The following is a 23,870-nucleotide window of genomic DNA, read 5'->3' as shown; positions in this document are numbered from 1 at the left end:
TAATTGTTTTTTTCCATTCTCAAAAACCTGAGAATGGAATTGACTTTGCATTGATATTGTTATAAAAGACCATACTTCTATACACACAAAGGGTATTGATTTGATAAAATCATAAACAGTTACATTCAACTTGGCACAAACGAGCTCATAACGTAGATATGTCTAATAATAAGTCTAATAAGTGCTTGACATATTATCTTTGTAAGTCCAATGTTTACACTGTATATCACATACATTACTGTATTTGCATTGACACAGCGACGGGGGTCTTGTTGCCTTGGCGGGTGTAGAGGATACCACGTGACTTCCGTGTTGCAGTGTATTCGCCCGTCACTGGAGGAGAGTGGTGTCCCCGCCCACAACACCGGAACAACTTCGTTTCCCGCGAACTCTAGGCGCTTGAGCCGCGACGGTTAGCCGCAGGGAGCTAAGAAGCCTAGCATTCTACCGCTGAAACTAACTACGTTTAAAGTCGCGCACATGGCGAAGCAAAGCTCTCTTTTCAGTTTTTTCACCAAGTCTCCACCGCTGGTCGCCAAGCCGAAGCCGAGCAGCTCTCCGGCCGAGGCAGACCTGCCTTCCTCCGTCAAGAAGTCGAACTCCTCTCCGAAGGAACAAGCACAGCACACACCGGAAAAACAGCCAAGCAAAGCGAAGCAGAAGAACAACTCCAAACCAGCGAAAGGGGGATTCGACAAACTATTTAGCCCCAAAACCCCGTCTGCAAAGCAAAGGTGAGTGGGCCTGATGGTGGGGGCGGCGTGGAAGTACCTTAAGTGTTTCGCTATTTCTGAAATACTTTTGCGGATGGTCAGCAAAGCTCTAAAAGATAGAAATAAACTGATTAATGTCCATCGTTTTCATACTGTAGTGTTAATGGGGGTTATTATTCCCGCAGACAAGGTGCCAACGACCTTAGTTTAACTATGTCAGTTCAATTAATTATGGATTAAATGTAAAAGAAAAACACTATTCATTATTTACAATGTGGCGTTGAGTACAGGTCACGTGGTGCTCATTACCGATCTCTACACCACGTGACCATAGGATTAAGACAGTCAAGGCTCACATTCATTTCTGTTTGAGAAACACTGTCTTTGAGTTTCAGCGGTGTATCAGCTTCATGAAATCCTAATTTGAGGATGAAGACATGCCACCAGTAGAAGTGAGACTTCTATTGGTCTCATTCTATGTTTCTCTACTTCAGCAGCTCCACATGCCCTTTCGAAGCTGGTGCTCTGGTGTGGGCAAAGTTGGAGGGACACCCCTGGTGGCCGTGTATGGTGGTGCCCCACCCCCTGAGTAGGCAACAGATGAGGGGCAAAGGGAGGGATCAGCGCATACATGTTCATTTCTTTGATGAGCCACCTACCAGAGGCTGGGTCAGCACCAAATATATCCGAGAGTACCAAGGTTGGTGACTGTTGACGATGATGGTCTTATAGCTGTTGCTGTAGTATGTTCTGGGATGTGACAGAATGTGTAGCGTTTTATTTAGCGTTTTTCTGTTCTGTTTTTCAGGCTCTGACACCAGTGACACTGCAACAGGGGGGGTATTCTTCAGTGGCAAACCTGTAATTCGTCGTGCGATGCAGCTTGCTGATAAGGTTATGTTTGATAGCCATGAGAAGAGATTGAAGATGCCTCTGTGCACAGATCCCTCTGATGAGGAAGATGAGGAGGAAGAAATGGAGGTGACTGTCTGATTTGACTATTACATTAACAAATATGGGGGAAAAAATCTGAATTTTATAATTGTGTGTTTGCTTCTTAATCAAGAACTTATGTATTATGTGTGATCAGATCAGTAATATAAGATTTTTAATGTATTGATCTGTGTATTTTTTCTCCAGTTTGACCAATCAACAGTGAGTGATGAAGAGATAAGTGGTGATGAAGATGATGAACAGAAAAAAGAGAAACTGAAGTCGCCCAGGGTCAAACGACGTTCAACTCGTGTGTCAAAAGAAATGGGAAGTAAGGCCAAACGTCGTCGCATAATTGTAGCTTCAGACAGCGATGGATCGGACGAAGAATTCAAACCAGAACAAGCTGCATCCAGCAGTGAGGATGAGGAGGAAGAAGGGACAGTGAGCAGTGAAGAGAGCGTTCAAGAGTCCGAACCAGAGAGCCCTGTTAAGCCCATAAAGCGCAAAAGACCTGCTGAGAAGTCTACTTCTGAAAAAGCCAAGATACCCACCACCCCGTCCACTGCACAGAGGGGAGCTCCAGCAGCTGTTTCAGCCGACACTAAGTCTCGTTTGTCGGCCTTCTCAGCTCCTGACAGTTTTGAGAGTCAGGAAAACAACTCAGGCACAGGTGGAGGCGCCACAATCTGGGACCATGAAAAACTGGAATGGTTACAGGATGGCAGGAGGAAAGACAGCAGGAGGAAGCGTCAAACGGAGGATGAGTATGATTCCTCCACCTTGTATGTGCCAGAAGACTTTCTTAACAGGACTACTCCTGGTATGCGTCGGTGGTGGCAGCTCAAATCGAAGATGTTTGATACGGTAATTTTCTACAAGGTGGGAAAGTTTTATGAGCTCTACCACATGGACGCTGTGATCGGAGTCAACGAGCTTGGATTAACATTTATGAAGGGGACCTGGGCGCATTCAGGCTTTCCGGAGATTGGCTTTGGCCGTTTTTCAGATGGTCTGGTTCAGAAAGGCTACAAGGTGGCGCGAGTGGAGCAGACAGAGACCCCGGACATGATGGAAGCACGTTGTAAGACTATGGCGAAGCCCACAAAATATGACCGTGTGGTGAAAAGAGAGGTGTGCAGGATTATCACACGCGGCACGCAAACCTACAGCGTGCTGGATGGGGCTCCCTCCGAGAGTCAGAGCAAGTTCCTGCTGAGTGTAAAGGAAAAGGCTGAGGAGGAAAGTTCTGGTCGCTGCCGCACTTATGGAGTCTGTTTTGTGGATACCTCCGTGGGTTATTTCCATGTAGGTCAGTTCCCAGATGATCGTCACTGCTCACGTCTGCGCACGTTGATAGCACACTTTTCACCTGCTGAAGTGCTTTTTGAAAAGGGGAACCCATCTATTGAAACACGCAAAATACTCAGGGCTTCCCTGTCCTCTGCTCTACAGGAAGGACTTGGCGCTGGCACCCAATTCTGGGATGCCCAAAAGACTCTGAAAACCCTGTCAGAAGAAAATTACTTTACAGAGTCTTCTGGCAAAAATCAGGGGACAGGGAGCGATTTTCTTCCAGCTCTCCTTAAAAAGATGACTTCTGAGAGTGATTCCTTGTGCCTCACTCCTAAGGAAGGCTATGAGCTGGCGCTGTCAGCACTGGGTGGATGCATTTTCTACTTAAAGAAATGTCTGGTAGACCAAGAACTGCTATCTATGGCTAACTTTGAAGAATATATCCCAGTTGACGTTGAGATGGAGAAAGCTACTGGACCCACCAGTTTCTTTGCCCAGACTCGTCAGCGGATGGTCCTCGATGGCGTAACTCTTGCAAACTTGGAAATCTTGCAGAGTGGGTCAGGAGGAACAGAGGGGACGCTGCTCGAGCGCTTGGACACCTGCTCTACCCCATTTGGAAAGAGGCTGATGAAGCAATGGCTCTGTGCTCCTCTTTGCAACCCCACATCCATCAAGGACCGTCTGGATGCAGTAGAAGACCTAATGGGAGCTCAGGCCCAAGCAACTGAAGTTTCAGATCTGCTGAAGAAGCTACCAGATTTGGAGCGTCTTTTGAGCAAGATCCATAGTATTGGCACTCCACTAAAGGGCCAGGATCACCCCGACAGCAGAGCAGTTCTCTATGAAGAGGTCACCTACAGCAAACGCAAGATAGCAGATTTCCTTTCAGCACTGGAAGGTTTCAAAATCATGCAGGAGATCATTTCAGTCCTCTCTCCAGTTTCCAGTGAATTCCAATCATCATTGCTCCTTCAAGTCATCAATATAAAGGGTGAAAAAGACGGTCTCTTTCCCAACCTCTCTGCAGAACTGACTCGCTGGGATACAGCCTTCGACCACCAGAAAGCCCGTACCACTGGTGTCATCACTCCTAAAACTGGCTTTGATCCTGAGTACGACCAAGCTTTGACTGGCATCAAGACTTGCGAACGAGAGCTGAACGATTACCTAGACAGACAGAAGAAAAGACTTGGCTGTAAAAGCATGTCCTACTGGGGAACAGGGCGAAACCGTTTCCAGATGGAGGTTCCTGACAGTGTCTCGGAGAGGAATATTCCTGAGGAGTACGAAGTGAAGTCCACAAAGAAAGGCTTTAAGCGTTACGTGACGAAGGAGAGCGAACGGCTGTTTTCAGAGCTGCAAGGGTTTGAGGAGAAGAGAGACGCTGCTCTAAAAGACTGCATGAGGAGGCTCTTCTACAACTTTGATAAGAACTACAGAGACTGGAAGACGGGTGTGGAGTGCATGGCAGTGTTGGGTAATTATACACTTGATTCTTAACTCATTGGCAAACAGTTGTTTTCAGGGCAGATATCTCCACATTGCCATTAGTTTTAGATCGATCTTTTAAGACCCACAGAATATTATGTTTCATTATTATGTAAATGCCAAAACAAGAGAGTAGACTCTCTTCTTTCATCAGGAAAAAGTGTTGCTTCCTACCTTTTTACATTTTTTAGTAATTAGTAGTAGAGCATAGTTTCACCAAAAGCATCTGTTTTGCTCCAAATGCATTTCCTACAGAGTCTATGTATTACGCTGTAGATGAGGCATCAGTTTGAGCACTTGTTAAAAATCAGTCGCTGAGTTACTATTCTATTTAAAACTGGGCTAAATTAACAGTAGTTGGTTTGTTTTTCAAACTTGTGGAAATTGTGCACTGCTGTTTGCAAATGACAGAGGGAGGGCTTGTACCATGTCAGACAGATCTCCAGTGCAGTACGAAAATGTGTTTATAATGTGTTTCCCTATCACTGGGTCATCCCTCAGTTTATTTGTTTAGTTTAGTAGAGCTGAGCTGCATATTCATCACATAATACACAAAGAAAGCCGGTAGCGAATTATCATTTTTAAAAGGCTGATTGATTCAGAGCTTGATTCCTCTCTAGTTTTGTTTTCTTTTTCCTTCTTACGAGTTTTCACTTTATTTTTAGATGTGCTGCTGGCTTTGTCGCGCTACAGTCAGGGCGGAGATGGACCAATGACCAGGCCAGAGGTGGTGCTCCCCGAGGGTGATGACCGGATAAAGTCTTTCATTGACCTCACTGGGTCCCGCCACCCTTGTGTCACGAAAACCTTTTTTGGTGACGACTTCATCCCTAATGACATCTACATCGGCTGCCCGGGCAGTAGCGAAGACAACGTGGGAAAAAGTGATGCCTTGTGTGTCCTGGTCACAGGACCAAACATGGGGGGGAAGTCAACTCTCATGAGACAGGTGGGCGATTTATACATGTGTGGTGTACTGGTCCAACAAAGATGCAATCGTTTTCTCCATTTGTGTTAAACTACATTTTAACACACATTTTAATGATGAAGCGGTGATCAATGTGAAGTCTAATAGGAGAAAAATTCTGTTTTCTTTCAGTGTGGACTTGTCATCATCCTGGCCCAGCTGGGTTGCTATGTCCCTGCAGAGAGTCTACGTTTCACACCAGTTGACAGGGTCTTCACTCGACTAGGAGCCTCGGATCGTATTATGGCTGGTAACATCAAAAGCTCCAACATCATTTGGGCTCCAACGTCTTAAGCTTCCACTAAATTGGCTTAACTGTGTGATGATGTATCACCTCTAGGGGAGAGTACCTTCTTCGTGGAGTTGAGTGAGACTGCCAGCATCCTGCACCATGCTACTAAACACTCCCTCGTGCTCCTGGATGAATTAGGTCGGTTTTCTGGAACAGAACAGCAAAGAGCACTGCCACAGCAGATGTTTAGTTGTTTGTGGAGTGTAAATATGCAGCTGTGTACTGCTTGCAGGAAGGGGCACAGCCACATATGATGGAACAGCTATTGCCAGTGCTGTTGTGAAGGAGCTTGCTGAAAAGATTTGCTGTCGCACGCTCTTCTCTACACACTATCACTCGCTGGTGGAGGACTATGCCAATAACCATGCTGTGCGGTTGGGCCACATGGTAAGCACTGCAATGCAGAACATGCTAAATACTGCAATCAACAGCAAGGAGCAGGGTGCATCATAAATTGAGCGGCAGGGAGTCAATGACTGAATCTTGTCCATTTCACCATGTTGGTCAGGTTTTTGCTAACATCGGTAGTTATGCTAGGTAACAAAAGCATTTGGCATCATGACATCATGATGTGTGGAGTCCAGGTACTGTGTTAAGTGACGTCCCTGTTGTGTCCCTTTCAGGCTTGTATGGTGGAGAATGAATGCGAGGACCCAAGCCAAGAGACCATCACATTCCTTTACAAGTTCATCACTGGTGCTTGTCCGAAAAGTTACGGCTTCAACGCTGCTCGACTCGCCTGCTTGCCAGAAGAGGTCATCCAAACAGGCCACAGGAAGGCCAGAGAGTTTGAGAAGAGCACTGTCAATCGCAGACTTTTCAAGTATGTTGTAATATTGGCGTTAACATATCCTGATATCTCGTGCCACAACTCTGACATTCAAAGGATTTGAGTTGGTATTTATGCCTGCCAGATGTTCTGATCTTTACCCTCTCTTCTCTTGCAGGAAGCTCTGCTCGTTTGCTGAAGATGCTGCACTGGACAAAACACACTTCATTCCCCTTGTCGAGATGCTCAATAAGTTGTAGTTTTTCAGTGCTGTGTTCTTGTTTCCAGAACTTAAAAAAAACACTACTGTAATGAGTTAATAAAGTTTATTTTTTAAAAATGACAATGTTTCATCTAGGAAATTAAACCCTTTTAATTCACGCTAGAGCCTACATAACGGTTATTGAATACTTCACAATATATTAAGTCTAGATGTTATGATACATGCATACATTTCAGTCTGTATGAGAACCCACAATCACCAGTACATATGAATGGGGAGGGTGAAACCATATAGTGCTGTGTACAGATACTTGTCTCAGCTTGAGTAGAGTAAAAGCTTTATTCTCCAGCAACATTGGCAAAGAGGGACAACAAGATAGTTGTGCTTTCACAAGATATGTCAATTTTATTCTTGGATTTAATTCAAGTGGAAATAACTATTAACAGTCTAGCAGACATAATTTGTGCCCACTTGAGAGCAAGACAGCACATTAATTCTGCTCCAGGGCAACTATTCTAGATTAACAAACTTGACTGAAAGTCACTGGCATAAGTGTGGCCAAGAAGCACAACCATTCATGTTGGGGTCATTTATGACTGAACATAATCCAAACAGTAACATGTTTGGTAAACATTAGACTCAATTAGCATATTAAAACATGTCATACACATGAACTTGAATATAAAAGCTTTTTTTTTTTTTTTGCCTTACATCTTTTACTTCTTGAATTGGTTTGTGACAGGGCTACAAAAAATATGCATAGATTATATAAAACAATATCACAACGGTTCAACTTCCTCTTGGACACCATTTCTAAAAGCTGTGCAAATCTTGTGAAAGCACAATGGAGCATCAATTTTTCTGTATTGCAAATGTAAATGAGTCAACATTGCTGGAGAAAATGTTTAGTGTTTTCCTCTCTTCTCTGATCTCTTTCACAGAAAGAAGTAATAAACTGCGACATGTACAATTACAGCAATTCTAGTCTATAATAACCAAAAAATGTAACACATTTAATAAAATAAAAACATTCAAGTACAGTAAGATTTCTGCATGAAAATACAAAACTACACAAAGCAATAAAATCAAATCTCAACAGTTCCCTGGAGCAAAAAAAAAAAAAAAGCTGAAGTGCTAGGTCCCGTACGTATCCTATGAGCACGCCGGTTGCCCAGTGATGGAAGCATTGATGAATTTGGGGCCTTTGCCTCCAATGAAAAAAATCTTGCCTCTTCGGACTGAGCATTTATCCACAATTGTTCTGCATGATTGCAGCATCTTGATCTTAAAAGAACAAGCCTCAGAGGCTTTGTCCAACAGTCAGTTTCATTGTCTTGACCAAACCAACACACCCACAAACCCTGAGTCAGCTGCTCCTCTGACTGAAGACAAGGAAAAGCGAGGCATCCATAGTCAGACTTTTTTTCTTCTATTAAAGTCTCATTTTAGTATATTTTTGCTCAACTCTATTTTTAAAATCACTGTATATGTTCTGTCAAAGTGAATCTGCATTTCCTCCACCGCTGCACAACTTTTAAGTGTCTATGTCCATTCATGCTGGAGCTCAGTTGTGCTGCAGCGTATTGGACTCTATAGGAGGAGCTGAGTCATATAGTGTGTCTGTGTCGTGAGTCGGCTCTCCGGCTAACGTGCAAGGGTTCGACAGCGTCCCAGCACCACAGTCACAGAAGAATCTAGGGTGAAGGAAGAAAAGAAAAATTTGAAACTTCATGGAGACAGAAGGAAGGAATCACAATAATGTCTTCATCCAAAGATCTGCGTTCCTGCCCCATCCTTCATAAATTAGTTGAGTGAGGCAGGTCATTACTCACCTATCATGCCTGATGAACTCCACATCGTGTCCTTGGTGACACTTCTTGATGCAGTTCACACAGATGGCATTGCGGTCTGTTGTATTGCAGGTGTGACACCTGTAAGAAACCAAACCTTGTTACCATCTTCAACAAGCCAAGAGGCCAGGGTTCTGCAGTCACCATTAATGTGAGTACAAACAGAAGTTACCTGTAAAAATCGTGCATTGGGTAGCTGGTGTAACTTGAAATCTTGTACAGGCACTGACCTCTGCTAACAGCCTTCTCAATGGCATCTTGATTGTTCACAATTTTATTATCTGGAGGACAGATGACAAAAACTGGTTAGTTTCAAGAAACAAATTAACCCAGCAGTAAAGGGTTTGTCAATGTGTTGAGGTCTTTGTGGACAGGTGAGCACCTTTCATTGTGACATTGACCCCAGATGCAAGAAACAATCCACCAAAGCGATTATTAAAGATCTGATTGCCCTCTAGAGTTGCCGTCGCATGATTGGTAATTTCAATACCTGTTGTGAAAAAGAGGATCATGTGAAATAGTTCCTGCTTCCCATGAGAAAGACATGTTTATATGTTTTTTGTTCAGACCTATACGGATTTACTCATAACGATGCTTAAACACAGGATTACAGGCTAAGAGCAGGTGTGACTCACCTGCAGCAAAACCGTCAAATATCCTGTTTTTCCGTAGAACTGGATGGCTGTTGGTGCTGATGAGGACTCCGGCCTGGGCATTTCGGAAGATGTCATTTTCCTCTAACAAACCTGAAGACAGAAAACAGTCAATCCCAAAGGTTATGTAGAAACGCATGATAATTGAAGTGTATGAAAGATTTAGATGCACAAAGCACACAAATGGAATTGTTTTCTAAGGGCCGTGGAACCTTTTAGCCTGCTTTTACACACATTAGAAGCAATATTTCAAGCTAGCTGAACTCCAAAAAGTTCCTTGCATTTTGGTGGCCCTGTCACTTTTCTACAGATTGACCAACTGCCAGCCCTCCATTAGTGGTAGTAACACAAATAAACTGCAACGTCCAAACAAAGATGAAAAAGAAAATTTCAAGCAACAATGTTGGATTTGAAATAATTATTTACCTCTTCCTCCATTAAATATACAGATGCCACCATCTCTGCCATCGTGGATTTTATTTCTCCGCAGAGTGGGGTTGCTGTCTGTCTTGATCCACACTCCTGCCATAGCATTGTCAAAGATTTCATTGTCCTCGATGAAACCTAAGCCTGAAAAACAAATTCAATTTTTTTCATAAAAGCAGCAGAAGAGATATACTTCCAAGCTGGTCAGTCTATCTGTGTGATGACCACTCTCAGGGACAGCGAGGAAAAGAACAGAATAAAACAGATTCCTCTGCCACTCACCTGAGTTGTAAACCAAAATGCCTCCATTCTGGCCTCCCCAGATCTTGTTCCGCCTAATTTTAGGATTGCTGCCAGTCCTGTCAAAAAACAAAGACAAGAGTAGGCTTCCTGCCTCACAAACCTAAATATATAAGCATTGAATCAAGTCTGACTTTATTTCTGATATTTATCTTATGTTAACAAACCTAATTTGAACTCCGGAGTACATATGATTGTAGATATCGTTGTCTTCTAACACACCGTGGCCATTGTCATAGAAGTAAACCCCAACCTGTTTAAAGGACAGTGAATGTTTTTGGAGACATGAAGTCAGTCTGAAAGTAATACAACAGCATCAACTGCAGATTTTTTTTCCCATCAGGACGTTTGTAACCAGCCCATGAACCTGACCTGCTTCCCGCTGTGTATCCTGTTCCTCCTCAGGACTGGCGTACTGCCTGTCGTCACCCACACTCCTGCCAGCGTGTTACTGTACACCTCATTCTCCTCGATGACGCCTTGTCCTTTTTCATGCTGTGTGTAAAAAAACAAAAAAAAACAACTATGTCAATGATATATCTTTGGCAACGGTATTTAAAGTTGATTGAGATAAAACATGACAATGGACGACGGTTGTAAAAATATAAACACTAGTGTAGCGTCATGATTTTTACTGTCCTTTTGTTGAAAATATTTACCACATAAATGCCACCATGCTGGCCATCGTGGATCTTGTTGTGCCTGACGATAGGACAGCTGTTTGTCCTGATCTGAATTCCTGCCAGGGCGTTACCGTAGATGTCGTTTCCTTCAATGAGGCCTCGGCCATCACCAAAAATATAAACGCCTCCTTGGTTACCATTGAAAATGGCGTTGCCCCTGTGTTTTGCAATAAAAAAAAATCCATTTATTGTTGTTCTATATAAACCTTCTAGAATGTTGCATGGATAACTGTCCAAATTAAGAAATTGAACGCAACATATAAATTCAGTATTTGACCCTCAACAAAGCAGGCACACTGACCTTATTGTAGGGTCACTGTTGGAAGTGATCCACACCCCAGCAAAGTTGTTTGCATAGATCTTGTTTTCAATGAACTGGCCACGGCCCTTTTCGTGCACGTAGATGCCACCCGTTTGACCATGATGGATCTCACAACGAACCACAGTTGGATTAGCGTACGCCTTCACCTCAAAGCCAGCTATACGGTTCCTATGGATATTACAGCTCTCAAAGTAACCCTGGGAACAGACAGAGCAAAAGTTACATTCTTCAAATCCCACACAAGTGCACTACAGTCCATGACAAGCAACTAAGAATGAATAAGAACCTTGTGCACAACACACAAATACGAAAGAGAAGCAAAACTTTTCACAATGCAATAACCCAGCTGCATTCTCTCTCTACCAACACTTTAACAAAAATGACTCCTACTTTCTGTAAACAGTTTTTAGCAGGAGGCTTTTGCTTACCATGCCATGGTCAAATGTAAAAACGCCTACATCTCTGCCATGATGGATGTGATTACGTCTGATGATTGGGTTTCCGTGGTTTTTCACCCAGATCCCAGCCAGAGCATTGTTTGAGATCTCATTGTCTTCATATATTCCCTGAGAAAAAAAAAAACAGCATTGAAGAAATGTGGAGCTTTCAACATTCAAAAAAGATTTGTCCAGGCAGCAGCAGAAGCGAGGCTAACAATGACAAGTACCTGTGCATGATCAGTGATGTAAAGACCAACATTTTCACAGTCACTAATGTTGCAGTGCTTGATTGTGGGACAAGCGCCCTGACCGCTGACACAAACAGCCGATCCCACTGAAATGATCAGGTGAGATAGTTATTAGAACCGCAATTTCGTAACATACAACAACACTAATAACCCTTAATTCAGACCAAACGTATTAAGACAAGAATTCTGTGTGTGAAATTAAAATAAAGGTGATTCCCAGCCTTTTAACCACATTACTCTTTTCCCTCTTTTCTATTTGATTAATTCCAACTCCTGATTGATGTGGAAATATTTTCAAGGTGCTTTTATCAAGAAGCACCTTCCACATGAGATGTGATAGATGTATTAAAGGTGTGATAGATGTATACTAAAATGTGAAACAATATGTGAAAATGTGAAACAATACAGGAATTTTCTACAGAGTATATATGATGTAATATTTTAAATAACAAAAAACTTTTTCGCTTTATAGCAAGCAGCATAGTTCCTTGACTTATGTGACATATAATGATGCAGTCACTATTTCATATGTACACAGTCATGTTAACCATGTTAACAGTATATTATGTAGCCCTACTTTTGATACCATCAAAAGATGGGAACCACCACAGAAGAGTAGAAATGCTGTAGTTACCGGTACACGTGCTGCGTATGATGCAGTGGTCAATGATGGGACTGCAGTTGACTGTAATCTCCAAGCAGTGGTGAGCGTTGTGGTGCTGGGCAGATTTATCATCTGGATTGAACTGCAAGAGAGACAAATACATTTAGGTCATATGAAAAAAAAAAAAAAAAAAAGGATACGTTATGCATGTGACTTATATAAACCCACAGAAAAAAAAAAGTCATCTCACCCGAATGGTCATGTATCCGACATAAGCATCTTCCGAGCCCTCCATGAACACAAACGTGGAGTCCCTGGTATTCTCAATGATAACTTTCTCTGAAACTTTTCCAGGAGCTACAGAATAATCAAATACACAAAATTAGCAACAACACAACAAATACGTCAGGAATCTGTTCCCATGACTACAGACACACATACCAGCTCCAATCATCGTGATAGGCGACTCAATGTAAATCCACTCATCTGTGTAAATACCAGAATGCACAAATATCAGGCCGTCAAAGTGAGGCTCCTGTCCTCCTCCAAGGGCATCCTCAATGGTGTCATAATACTGAAGAAAACATTGAAAGTCAATGCATGACTGGAGTATTAAAGACTGGCGGGGGGGGGGGGATTAATACCGGAAAAAGTTCACTTACAAACATGTTATCTCTCCCTTTGTATCTGGCAGGATTACTGTAGAAGTGTTCTGCAAAGCCTGGCTTTACATGTGCTCCTTTGTACTGTTAAAAAAAATACAGGAACATTTATTCTCACACTTAAGACACAATTTCCAACAAATGGAAAAACAACAAAGACAGAAATGGGAGGGGTCATAGAAAACATTTCTTAAGAATTCAATATAGCACAGATGTATATAATTTTATCATATTTCTCTTAAGTCCTGCATAATGAACATCACTATTACGGCCAGCTTGTCACGTTACCCTTTCACATGACATTAGCTGTCTGCATACAGAAGATTTTAACGTTGTACTGAAGTAACCTTCTGTAATAAAATATTGATATAAAGACCAAAAAAAAGGCAGAGACTCTGACGCACATCTCCTCAACACCACATTTTATTACTGGATAAATAATGCATCAGCAATGCGTTTATATAGAAGTACTTAATGTTACCACCTCACATACTACAAATTCACTTGTCAATTTAAAAAACACGGTGTGAATGTTTTGGGAAAAAATTTGTTTTGTTTTTTTTGGAAAATGTTAAATCAATGTGAAACCATAAAAGCCAAAATAATCTTGAATCTGTAACAGAAAATATGGAAACAAAGGAATCTGTAAGTAAAGCAAAAAGCAATTCCGTACCAGCTGCTGAAAACTTTCCTTCCATGGGTTTGGTTGCTCATACTCTTCGGGGTTTATCTGGTAGAATTTCCCAGCCTCTGGGTGCATCATGGGCCTTGTGTATTCAAAAACCTCCATATACAACCTCTTCCTGAAATATGAAAAAACAAAAGTGATTAAAACGAACCTTGTTTCCTGCCTGAGCTTAAATCTACAATACATAAGCTCTCAGAGTTTGTGATGCTAAACTCAAATGAATTTGCACCATGGTTGAGACAGCAACCAGTTTAAACATTTTTCATTTATCTGTCCATAATGTTGTTAGCTTGTCCTCTAGTTGTCTATATCCATGTTACAAGCAACTGATACTATCTTGCGGTTATTCTGCTTACTGTAGTAAAATCTGAATCTGTTCCACCAATATTGATATTTGAAAATTCAACGCTTGGAGATAAAGCACTATTTGTATTATGATATTTCGCATAACAGACAGCTCTGGGAAACCAGAGCTATGAAAACAATGTAGATCAGAAGCAAATTAAAAGGCATCATTACAGTAATCAATATGATTTGAATAGCTATGGATCTTTCAGTATCTCTACACAGAGTACTGATAAAAATATATAAAAGGCAAAAGAAAAAAGATCCAGTTGCTGTGAAGCTGAAGGTAGGGTTCCAAACACAAACACTTCTTACCAGAGGATGGGGTCATTGGCCAGCTCACTGAAGCGCTTGCACACACAGGCTGCACGACACAAGTCCTGCTCCAAGAGGTATGAGAAGATCTTTAGCACCACCTCGTCTGGAAGCTTCTCCTGCAAATACTGCTCTGCTGGAGCTGCTGGGAAGAGATCGTGGGATTAGATTTGATTCTGGTTTTCAGTGGAGCTGAGCAGCAACAACCCTACATTTTTGCAGAAATCCTAAGAGCTCTTTTTAAATATTTCAACTATAATACAATCTGAATTGCTCTGTCATTGTATTCTTGCACTGTTAAGTTTAATCACAATGTAGGATTTGTTTCTACTGTTTGAGCATTGCTTGTATATCATGGCAACATAAGTGCTAGCAAAGGAACAGTCTTCTGCTCTCACGTCCTTCTAGAGTTCAGGTTGAGACAGTCAGCTAATAATACTGCATTATATGATGGTACACATTGTTAACAGCAAAGCAGTATTCTCTTTTACGAGTAAACTATGGATTTCATAGTACTTCTTTGCAAGATGTGTAGACTGGATGGACGTCTACACTGGTGTGACTTTAAGATCAAAACACAACATGTAGTCATTTATTGCTTGACCTGCAGACACAATTTAACCCTAATTTACAAAACAAAAAGCCAAATTACACTACTTCAGCATTTTCACAAATTGCAACAGTTAATTTCACAAAATGCTGCATTATTAAGTAATTTGGTTAACCATATGTATACAGTACATATTAATATTAGAGATGGGAATCTCAAACTAAATGTTATCAGATCATCACTCAGCACTATTTGATGACACCCACCCCCCAAATTAAACTGTTGACAAGAGGCAGGTACTGTTACTCATTGATTTTTCTAAGATTACCATTCCAGAATGTTCCATTATGCAAAATAGAAATCTAAATTAAGATAATCTATACTACAGTGTTCCAATGAGGAAAATCTGAACCTGGCCCATCCCTAAGGAGCTATGGACAGCCTTTACAAGAGCTCAAGGAACAAACTGGAGTTCAGTATCTTGCTAAAGGATGCTTCACATGTAGATTGCACGAAGGCTGGTTTGAACTGCCAACCAACTAACAGCTGATTGACTACTTCATCAAGTCAACCCTGAGCGATATCTACCCCATCACAAGGGTGAGTACAGATTAAATGGGTAATGATGAGTCCACCAAAAATATATATTTTATTGTGAGTATAAATATAAACTTGGTTACTTCCATTTCCAAAGAAAGGTAGTGGTTGTTGTACATATTCCATACGTGAGCCTTTCATTTTATTGTTAACTAGCATACTACTAGTAATCCATATTAAATTCAGTTACTGTACTCCCGTTCCAGGTGGAGGATAGACAGTCCATGTTGCCCATGCCTTCCAAACCATTTCGTCATTTACACCTGGTTCTTAATTTTTCATGTTTCCTAACTACACCAACTTTTTCATACACTTAGTGTGCTAACTGCCAAGTAGGTTGATCACTACACCATCTTCTTCAACTGTGTTTTTATATCACACGGCTGCTTCTAGAACACTTGGAAAAGGGGCGTTCATAGTTGCCTTGCGTATGAGAATCTTTAATTTGATCCTTTTCAAATCCTGTCATGTGTGCATGTTTGAGACTTGATCTATGACGACTCTAGCTATGTTAGCAATGCAACCTGATTTCAGAATAAATTAGAAGCCTGGTATTACCTGGTAAATCCTGAAATTTTCCTGACACTCTGAGGCGCTTTGGTCGGTGTCCACAATTTTCTGTGGTTGAAGTGGAAGCACCCTGTAAATGAAAAAGTTAAATATCAACTATTAATTTTAATTATTTAGTTACATCACCAGATGCTCAGAGGTTTGCTGCGACTGTACCTCCATGTTTGTCTTTGTCGGACACACTGTTCTCTTGGGTAGAGACTTTCTTCTAAGTTGGTAGGGACTATTCTGAGCTCCTGGACCAGATTCTTCTGCGACCATATCTGCAGGAACGTCCTCATCTGGAAATAGTGCAAGAGAAAAATATTTATTTCTTGAATTGCTATTATATAAACCTTTCCAAAAACAGTGATATGCAACAGAAGGAAAATTCAGATATTTAGCTGAGAGACAGCAAATGAATATTTTACATACGATTGTCAAAGAACAGGAAGACATTGTCTTGACAGATTACCTGAGACAATTGCTGAAAACACACATGTCACATGGCAAATCTGGTTTGTGCATTACCTGATATGCCCAGAAACATATTTGAAAGACCATAATGCATGACAAGATATCCCACTCATACTTCCTCCTTTTCTATAATATGTAAGGATAATGCTCCCTAGATTCCAATACACAAACCACAACAAATCGTTGATACTTTCTGTGCCAGTTTTCATTGATTCCCCATATTTGTAAACTGTAAAAAATGACTTATCTTTCTTTTTAGCTATAAAGAAATTGTAGTAAGGGTATCTGAATATCACATCATGACTATACATATATACATATAATGTGTAAACACTGTTTTACACTTTTAACAGCCATGTCACCATTTAAAAGAATGTACGATTAATGTTGTAACACATCAATGCTGTTGACAAAGAAAAATATGTACATGACAGGCCATGAACGCAAAAATTACTTCAGACAGGTTGAAATATTCAGTAAAACCAACAAGTCGTCCAGATGAGCATGTGAGTCCATTCCCCATGAAATCGTTCTGTCAACATAATCATGACAATTCTATGGCTATCAATGTTAACAATCACGTTTGTGATTGAAATGAGTTCATCCACTATGGCTGATGTAGTTAAATCCAACATCACAACATGCAGTGAATGAATACTCAATTAAATAGCCAAACACCGAGTCTCTGCACTGGATTCCACTTAACCGAGTGTGATTAAAGAGCACACAAGGCTAATGTTTATCTTCAACAATTGCAATCAGTGTTCATTAACAACATACGTGTTTTCTGGCAACAGCGCAAAAAAAACCGATTAATAATGAGAAAAACTAACAGTGACGGTACAACATCACTGAAACGTAGTGCCAATTTAAGGTTTTTACGACAATTAAGACGTTTTTTAAACGCTTGGACGCAAATAAACACCCAAACATGCTAATAATAATAGCTAGCACAAGCTAGGTTCAGACAGAATGCTCTGACAACTGGCAAAACCACATTGTGTAGCGCTACCTGCGATTGTCACCTATGGATAATCCAGAAAACTGTCACTTGTCATTTTCATTAATTGTGCAACACGAACCTACATAAGAACACAGAATTCCGCAGTAATTTGAGGTCAGACAAGTATTAGACGCGCCGAGACGGGACAAAAATCAAGCAAAACAAAGCGCGGCCTGAAAGCTAGCTACTCACACAAAAGCCTCGGTGTTTCCTGATTCCAACGCAACCGTTCCTACCGCTTGTAGATCTGAACCGTTTTATCACAAATAACATGCACCAATAATTGGACTGGACATGCACACAAGCAGTGCATTAGTCCGCCATATGATATTCTTTTCTGGGCTAAACCACCGCTAATCCATCTATTTGACAAGTCAAGCAGAAGTGCTAACGCTAGCAGAGCTAACGCTACCTCTTTCTTGGTGGTTCCCCTCCGGCTGCAACGGGCGCGGCCTCGAGACTCGCCTCGGTCTTCTGCTAACGTTACTTGCTCTGACGGAGTTCATTTGGGGTGTTGTTAATCTTGGGAAAATGTCGAAGCCTTCACAGCAGAAGAGGCGACTCGAAGCACACCATCTATGTCTTTTTCTTCAGCATTGTACGAGCTGCCATCTTTAGCCGTTGCTCTTGGAAAAACGTATCGCTCAGTGTTACCCACTGGTGTTACGTCTTGCCCCGTTCTACCGAAGCAGGAGGAGCCATACCAGGCGGGCTCAGTCCGTCGGATCTCACTCACATCACATGGGAGGACCTCCAGCTGTCACGTCGCCCTCCCGGCTCCCGGCGGGCTGCTCTGCTATGACAGCGGCTCCTCCGTTCGCATGGTGGCGTCTTCCTGGCGGGGAAGAAATGAGTTCCTACAGGTTTAAATATTTTGGACATTTCTCATCATCTGAATTTCTTATTATTGTTATTGTTATCACTGCCAGGTGAAATTAGATAACAACAACAAAAGCATATTTGCTCATTCTGTTACATCACAAATAAAACCAGGAAAAGAGTCTTTCTGGTTCTAAACATTTGTGAACAAAGGTTAGTCAGGAATCTGATTTCAAGTTTGATTTAAAATTTGTGCAGCACGATCTAAAGTTAATTATAACTCAGAATGTATCAGAGAGGACAGGTTATTTCATCCCTGGCTGTCTTTGATGGTTGATCATACTGCTACTACTGCCTACTACTACTACAACTATGATTGCTGCGAATAATAAAATACTCCTAATACTATTGGATTGTTTACTCCATTTATGTAAATATACATTATATTACATTTACATTACATTACATTACATTCCTGAGTCTAGCTTCTGCTACCCATTCCCACAACTTCATTTTGTGACTCATCAATTTTATCTCTATAATTCCCACAACTCTTCACCCTTGTTCTATGGACACAAGCACACTCTTCCTCCATTCCTCTGGCTTTTTCTCAGGCATTAGAATTCTGGTGAACAACCTGGTCAAAAACTCCACAGCCTCCTCTCAGATGCTTCCATACTTCCAAAGGAATGTCATCCATACAGCTTCATTCTTCATCCTCTTTAGTGCCATTCTAGCTTCACCCTTGATAATCACTGATATGATTGTCAAGGGAGAAACTACCTTCGCTCCATCTCTATCCTCTATCATCCTGACCTGCTGCACATCTTTCCCATCTTGATCCCTCTGTCTGGACAACCTGTAGAGATCTTTTTGTCCATTTTTCGATCTTTGAATAAGATATCAGCTGTTTTTAATGTGGTTTACCTCAGATATAGTCAATTCAATTAAAAGAACGGATTATTATTATTATTCTCCACAATTATGTCTTCAGTTAACTGTTAGAAGTTATTGTTCATCCATTTACTTACATTTACTTAAGACAGGTAGTAACGGAGTCTGGCTGCAGCATATTTTGCTTTGATTGGTGGAAAATTCCCCAAATTCTATGAAGCAGGGAGAAAAAAAATGTTTTTTTCCTCATGAGACAGTTTTTATTATTATCTGGGCTTTGCATGAAGTTATTAAGAGACAGCTAAATTACAAAGCAAAGCTTTTAAGGCTTTCAATATTCTAGTGATGCAGCAAATAAGACTATGTATAAAGGACAAAAATAAAACTCAAGTCTGAGTTCCGAGGACATCTTAACATTGAACCTCTTCTTATATTTAAGGTGGCTTCTAGAGCTTTTTGTTGAGACTAGTCTAACATCCCCTTAGCTCTACTTGCCATTTTATGACTATCATTCTGTTCTGGACAAGCTAATAAAAGTAGAAAGTGGCTGATCTAATTCTGCTCAACCAGCAATTAAAAGACTGGGCTTTGATGTGTTCAGCAGATATGTACAGACATCAGACAATGTGCCCTGTAAAAAAACTGTTTGAAAAAATACACTGCGACAAGGAAATTGTACTATGCTTATGGTTTGACATTTGGTTTGTTTGTTTGTTTGTTTGTTTGTTTGTCTCTTAGAAAGGTTACTAAAAAAATCCTGAGCAGATTTTTATTAAATGTTTTAAAGAGGACTGGTATGGTTCAATGAACAATCCATTAGATGTTTAGATTTTTTGGTCAATATGGGATTATACAATCTACTCAGGCAGCAGTTTGGTTCAGAACCACCTGGGGCCTTCCTGTGTGAAGTTTGCATGTTCTCCATGTGTTTGCGTGGGTTCTTTCTGGGTTCTTTGGCTTGCTCCCACCATCAAAAGCATGCAATTTAGGAAAACAGGTCACATCAAACTGTCCGTGAGCAGGTGTTTGTCTTTCAGTGTGGCCCTTAAATGAACTGGCTACTTTTCCGGGGTGTACCCTGCCTCTCACTAAAAGTCAGCTGGGATTGGCTCCAGTGGAAACCTGTGACCCAGATTCAGATAAGCAACTGAAAACAAAATGATCAGGATTGTCTTCGAAAGATGAATGAATGAGTAAAAATCTGCTTTGTTGTAGTGCCTTTCATTAAGATCAAGTGACAGCACTGAAGAGGCTCTTACATTTATTTTTCAAATAAAATCTCACACCAAATTTAGTAGAAAATTGCACGTTCTCCCCATGTCTGCGTGGGTTCTCTCCGGGTTCTTCAGCTTCCTCCCACTTCCAAAAACATGCAATTCAGGTGGATTTTGCTGTCCAAATTGTCTGTAGGTGTAAGTGTGTGCGTGTGTGTTTGTCTGTGTCTCCATGTGGCTTTGTGGTGCACTGGCATCGCACCCGGAGTGTACCCTGCCTCACGACTGGGATAGACTCCAGCACCCCACGACCCGCTGTGGCGGAAGAAGCAAGGTTGAAGATGAATGAGTGAGTGAGCGAGTGAGTGAGTGAATGAGTGAATGAATAAATGAATGAATGAATGATTATCTAGTAATCTTGTGATTTTTGTAGATCAACTTGAGTTAATTGTAAAAAACTGCAGTATTGCATTTGTCCGCTAGATGGCACCTCACCTCTGCGTGATGCCTCACCTCGGTGGCCTGTGTTCAGTCACTGTTCTCTAAAAATTATGCTTTACATACTAAGTTTTCTTCTGACTGGTGCCAAAGCATTATTACTCTTTTCACATCCCACGCAGTCACTCCTGGTAGTCATTTCAAAGAAATATCTTTTAAGGTCCCTTGCCTCGGGATGCTGTTATGAAAGACATTTTCTGATTTAGAGTCAAATTGCAACATATGTTGTTCATGCTGCTCCATATTGTGATCAAATAACTTTGCAGTATAGATTTTTTTCTTTTTATGCATCAGTTTACTTCCATAATTTTTTGTTTCATTGTTGTGATCAGCTCCATGACAGTCAGCAGGACCGTCGGTGATTTGGCTTGTCTGTCTGATAAGATTAAAGGGGCAGGTTTAAATTATCATTCGAATTTAGACATAGATCCAAAACAGTAAGGAAAAAAGGTAAAAATAATGTTTACTTTTTTTCCCTTTGACGTTCTGCATGTATACTTCTTTACTAACAAGGCTTAATAATGAAACTTTCCTGGCACTGCCTCCTCAATGGTTAGGCCTGGCTTAGCTGGTTAGCACGCTAACTTCAGTGACGACAAAAGAAGACATGCTTTATGTCAACACTGTTGTTTTCTCGAATTTTTCCATCTTTTAAGAGTTTAGAACTAGAGTTTGACCCTGTGTTTCAAGTTATAACTAATGATGATTGACTGACACTGAATGTCCTGGGTCAAACTTTGCTATCTAAAAAAAACTTCATCAACATCATTGAGTTTTTGTCTGATGACTTTTCCTGATATCTCTCCACAGAGGGAATGTTTTCAGTTCATCTGTCAGAAAGAGAAAGTATCACAGATTTTTAAAACATTTTTATTTTTATGATACATGGTTAAATATTAGGAGGACCCAATCGTTAACTCAAAGGTCAGAGTCTGAATTATTTTCCCTTTCATTTGCATAAATCTTTTTTTTTCTCCATTTCTGTCTACTATGCATAAACTTCCAGGTAAATTAGAAGAAAAATTGATAAAAGAATTGAACACATTTAAAGAAAGAAAAATTTGTCAGATTGAGGATTTTTCTGAACACCCTGCCACCCACAAAACTGGGTGGAACAATGAGGAATGTGACAGAAATCATCAAAGTATAGAGTGAATAGAGTGGATCTGGATAAAGGAAGAGTCAAACTGATAATGACAATATGATTCCAAATACTAGAGGTAGTTTTATATGGTCAGTGACTTATGACTATGACTTTGAAACCATCATCACCATCATCATCATCATCATCATCATCATCATCATCATCATCATCATCATCATCATCATCATCATCGTCATGTCCCCGTTGCTTTTATGTGCAGTGACAAAACAGAGAAACTGAGTTTCGTTGACAAAGGATTGTTTTCTGTGCCTGCTGTCTAGTTTTGTCTTCAGTTCAACGGTTGTCTATTTTTGAATGGAATTGCTATGTTGCAGGTGTGTGTTCATAATGCACTAGCTGTTGAATGAGCATCACTGGGGCCAGAAGCACCATATTTCTCACAAAATTTTGATTGAGGCGCCTCCATTTTTCCATCATGAATCACCAGTCCTCTGAGAAAAAGATAACGCTTTACCTAAGCCTGCAACACAAAGAGCTTAACCGTCAAGTATCTGTTGTTTTCGACACTAATCTGTTGTAGATATGACAGTGAGGCAAATGTGTTGGCTAGGTAACCAATCTAGTATCCAGTGGCAACAGAGGTCTATTGAATGCTGGGTAGCTCTGTATATACTGGTGTGCCCACCAGTCTCCTGTGTCACCAAGTCACAGAGCCACATCCATAAAGCAGCAACTCTATTATAACGTTAGTGTTAGGTAACGTTTAGTCAAAATCGTGTGTCAGTGATGATGGTGGGGTCATTTTAAACTGATATTACAAATGCTTTTTGGTTTGAACGTCTTAATTTACTAATCTGCAGGAGGTAGCACTCTCTATGTCACTTTCTCTACACACACACACACACACACACACACACACACACACACACACACACACACACACACACACACACACACACACACACACACACACACACACACACATACACACACAAACACACACACTGTTTAAGTCCTTAAATGAAGTGATCTCCCTCTATGTTCGCTCATGAAAGCCTTGAACAGGCTTCACATTTGCCTCCACTCTCGTTTCTCTCAGAGCTCTATCCATATATGAAGGCATCTACTGAGACAGACACAACAGGATAAGCGCCTTTGTCTCTGGCTCCTGTCTATCAGAGGCAACCCCCCCCCACTCCCACCCCCACTAGCTTCTCCTCTATTTGGGCGGCTGTTTCAGAGAGGGCAGATGGCTCATTACCATAAATAGGACAGAGAGAGTGAGTGAGGGGGCCATGCACACCAACCAACAGGAACATGCTGCCCAAAACCAAGGAAATGGTAGGCTGTTGCTAGGAGAGAGGAGAGACAGCTTTATAGCAACACAAAGCTGATTTCCCCATCCAACCCCCCCCACCCCCCCCCACCCCATTCCCTACTCTGGGGACCGAACCTCGAATCTGCTGGTCATGGGCAGATGGTGGATGGGCCCCATCGTCTCTACAGCTGGACACAGGCTACACTGCCACAGACAGACCTGGTGGGACTGATTCCTGCCTCCTCCCATCCAATCTGAAAGGAACAAGAGCAAAATATCTGAGGCCCAGGCCACCAGCTAAGAATAGAACCACACTTGTTGCCCGCAGGAAATGTGTAGCGACAAAAAACAACTAGTATTGCTCTGTCATTGTAGTATAGCAATGCCCTCTGTCACATGAAAACCATCCACTCTGAATAATCAAAGATTACCTCTTCATGTTATATCTGCTACTGAGTGTAAAACAATTAATGGCCATGTTTTGGTTGGCTGCTGTAAAGGGAAAATCTAAAATGATAAACCAACCCACACACAAGCACAATTCCAGCATGGCTGTGACATAAACAGTATGGTGATTTTTTTTTTTTTTTTGCCACATTTCGGTTATTTTTAATCTGTCTGCTTTT

General features: G+C 41.2%; 2 protein-coding genes across 5 annotated transcripts; one reads left to right on the top strand and one right to left on the bottom strand.

Annotated features, from left to right (window-relative positions):
- The first annotated feature begins 319 nt into the window (after positions 1-319).
- On the top strand, positions 320-6,777 carry msh6 (mutS homolog 6 (E. coli)). 2 transcript variants are annotated; one of them, XM_068326884.1, is made up of 10 exons: positions 320-734; positions 1,211-1,413; positions 1,522-1,694; positions 1,854-4,422; positions 5,099-5,382; positions 5,533-5,650; positions 5,741-5,830; positions 5,925-6,079; positions 6,316-6,515; positions 6,640-6,777. In XM_068326884.1, exons 1-10 carry the CDS (start codon positions 481-483, stop codon positions 6,719-6,721), a joined length of 4,128 nt encoding a protein of 1,375 aa, XP_068182985.1. In that variant the 5' UTR covers positions 320-480; the 3' UTR covers positions 6,722-6,777. The 2 variants fall into 2 exon arrangements, with proteins under 2 accessions (XP_068182985.1, XP_068182984.1); XM_068326883.1 differs by having other exon boundaries at positions 1,208-1,413.
- Positions 6,773-18,191, bottom strand: fbxo11a (F-box protein 11a). Of its 3 annotated transcripts, none has more exons than XM_068326885.1 (22): positions 17,809-18,189; positions 16,094-16,218; positions 15,926-16,007; positions 14,221-14,365; positions 13,546-13,675; positions 12,873-12,956; positions 12,652-12,784; positions 12,461-12,567; positions 12,241-12,352; positions 11,586-11,692; positions 11,347-11,484; positions 10,898-11,115; positions 10,573-10,753; positions 10,286-10,408; positions 10,081-10,166; positions 9,896-9,972; positions 9,614-9,757; positions 9,170-9,280; positions 8,917-9,024; positions 8,707-8,815; positions 8,517-8,615; positions 6,773-8,378 (listed from the first exon to the last, which is right to left on the bottom strand). In XM_068326885.1, exons 1-22 carry the CDS (start codon positions 17,900-17,902, stop codon positions 8,249-8,251), a joined length of 2,643 nt encoding a protein of 880 aa, XP_068182986.1. In that variant the 5' UTR covers positions 17,903-18,189; the 3' UTR covers positions 6,773-8,248. The 3 variants fall into 3 exon arrangements, 2 of the variants coding, with proteins under 2 accessions (XP_068182986.1, XP_068182987.1); XM_068326886.1 differs by having other exon boundaries at positions 14,221-14,362; XR_011037283.1 differs by having other exon boundaries at positions 8,241-8,378; positions 8,765-8,815; positions 17,809-18,191.
- Positions 18,192-23,870: the final 5,679 nt, after the last annotated feature.

Source organism: Antennarius striatus, chromosome 11 (genome assembly GCF_040054535.1).
Source record: "Antennarius striatus isolate MH-2024 chromosome 11, ASM4005453v1, whole genome shotgun sequence".
In the NCBI taxonomy this organism is placed as follows: domain Eukaryota; kingdom Metazoa; phylum Chordata; class Actinopteri; order Lophiiformes; family Antennariidae; genus Antennarius; species Antennarius striatus.
This window is presented reverse-complemented; position numbering and strand designations above follow the sequence as displayed.

Coding starts and splice junctions, on each gene's coding strand:
- msh6 (XM_068326883.1), top strand. CDS start 481: ATGGCGAAGCAAAGCTCTCTTTTCAGTTTTTTCACCAAGTCTCCACCG. Junction 1,414..1,521: donor ATATATCCGAGAGTACCAAG/GTTGGTGACTGT, acceptor TCTGTTTTTCAG/GCTCTGACACCAGTGACACT. Junction 5,383..5,532: donor AGTCAACTCTCATGAGACAG/GTGGGCGATTTA, acceptor GTTTTCTTTCAG/TGTGGACTTGTCATCATCCT.
- fbxo11a (XM_068326885.1), bottom strand. CDS start 17,902: ATGAACTCCGTCAGAGCAAGTAACGTTAGCAGAAGACCGAGGCGAGTC. Junction 16,219..17,808: donor GGGGAACCACCAAGAAAGAG/GTAGCGTTAGCT, acceptor CACTATTTCCAG/ATGAGGACGTTCCTGCAGAT. Junction 8,379..8,516: donor GAGTTCATCAGGCATGATAG/GTGAGTAATGAC, acceptor CCTTCACCCTAG/ATTCTTCTGTGACTGTGGTG.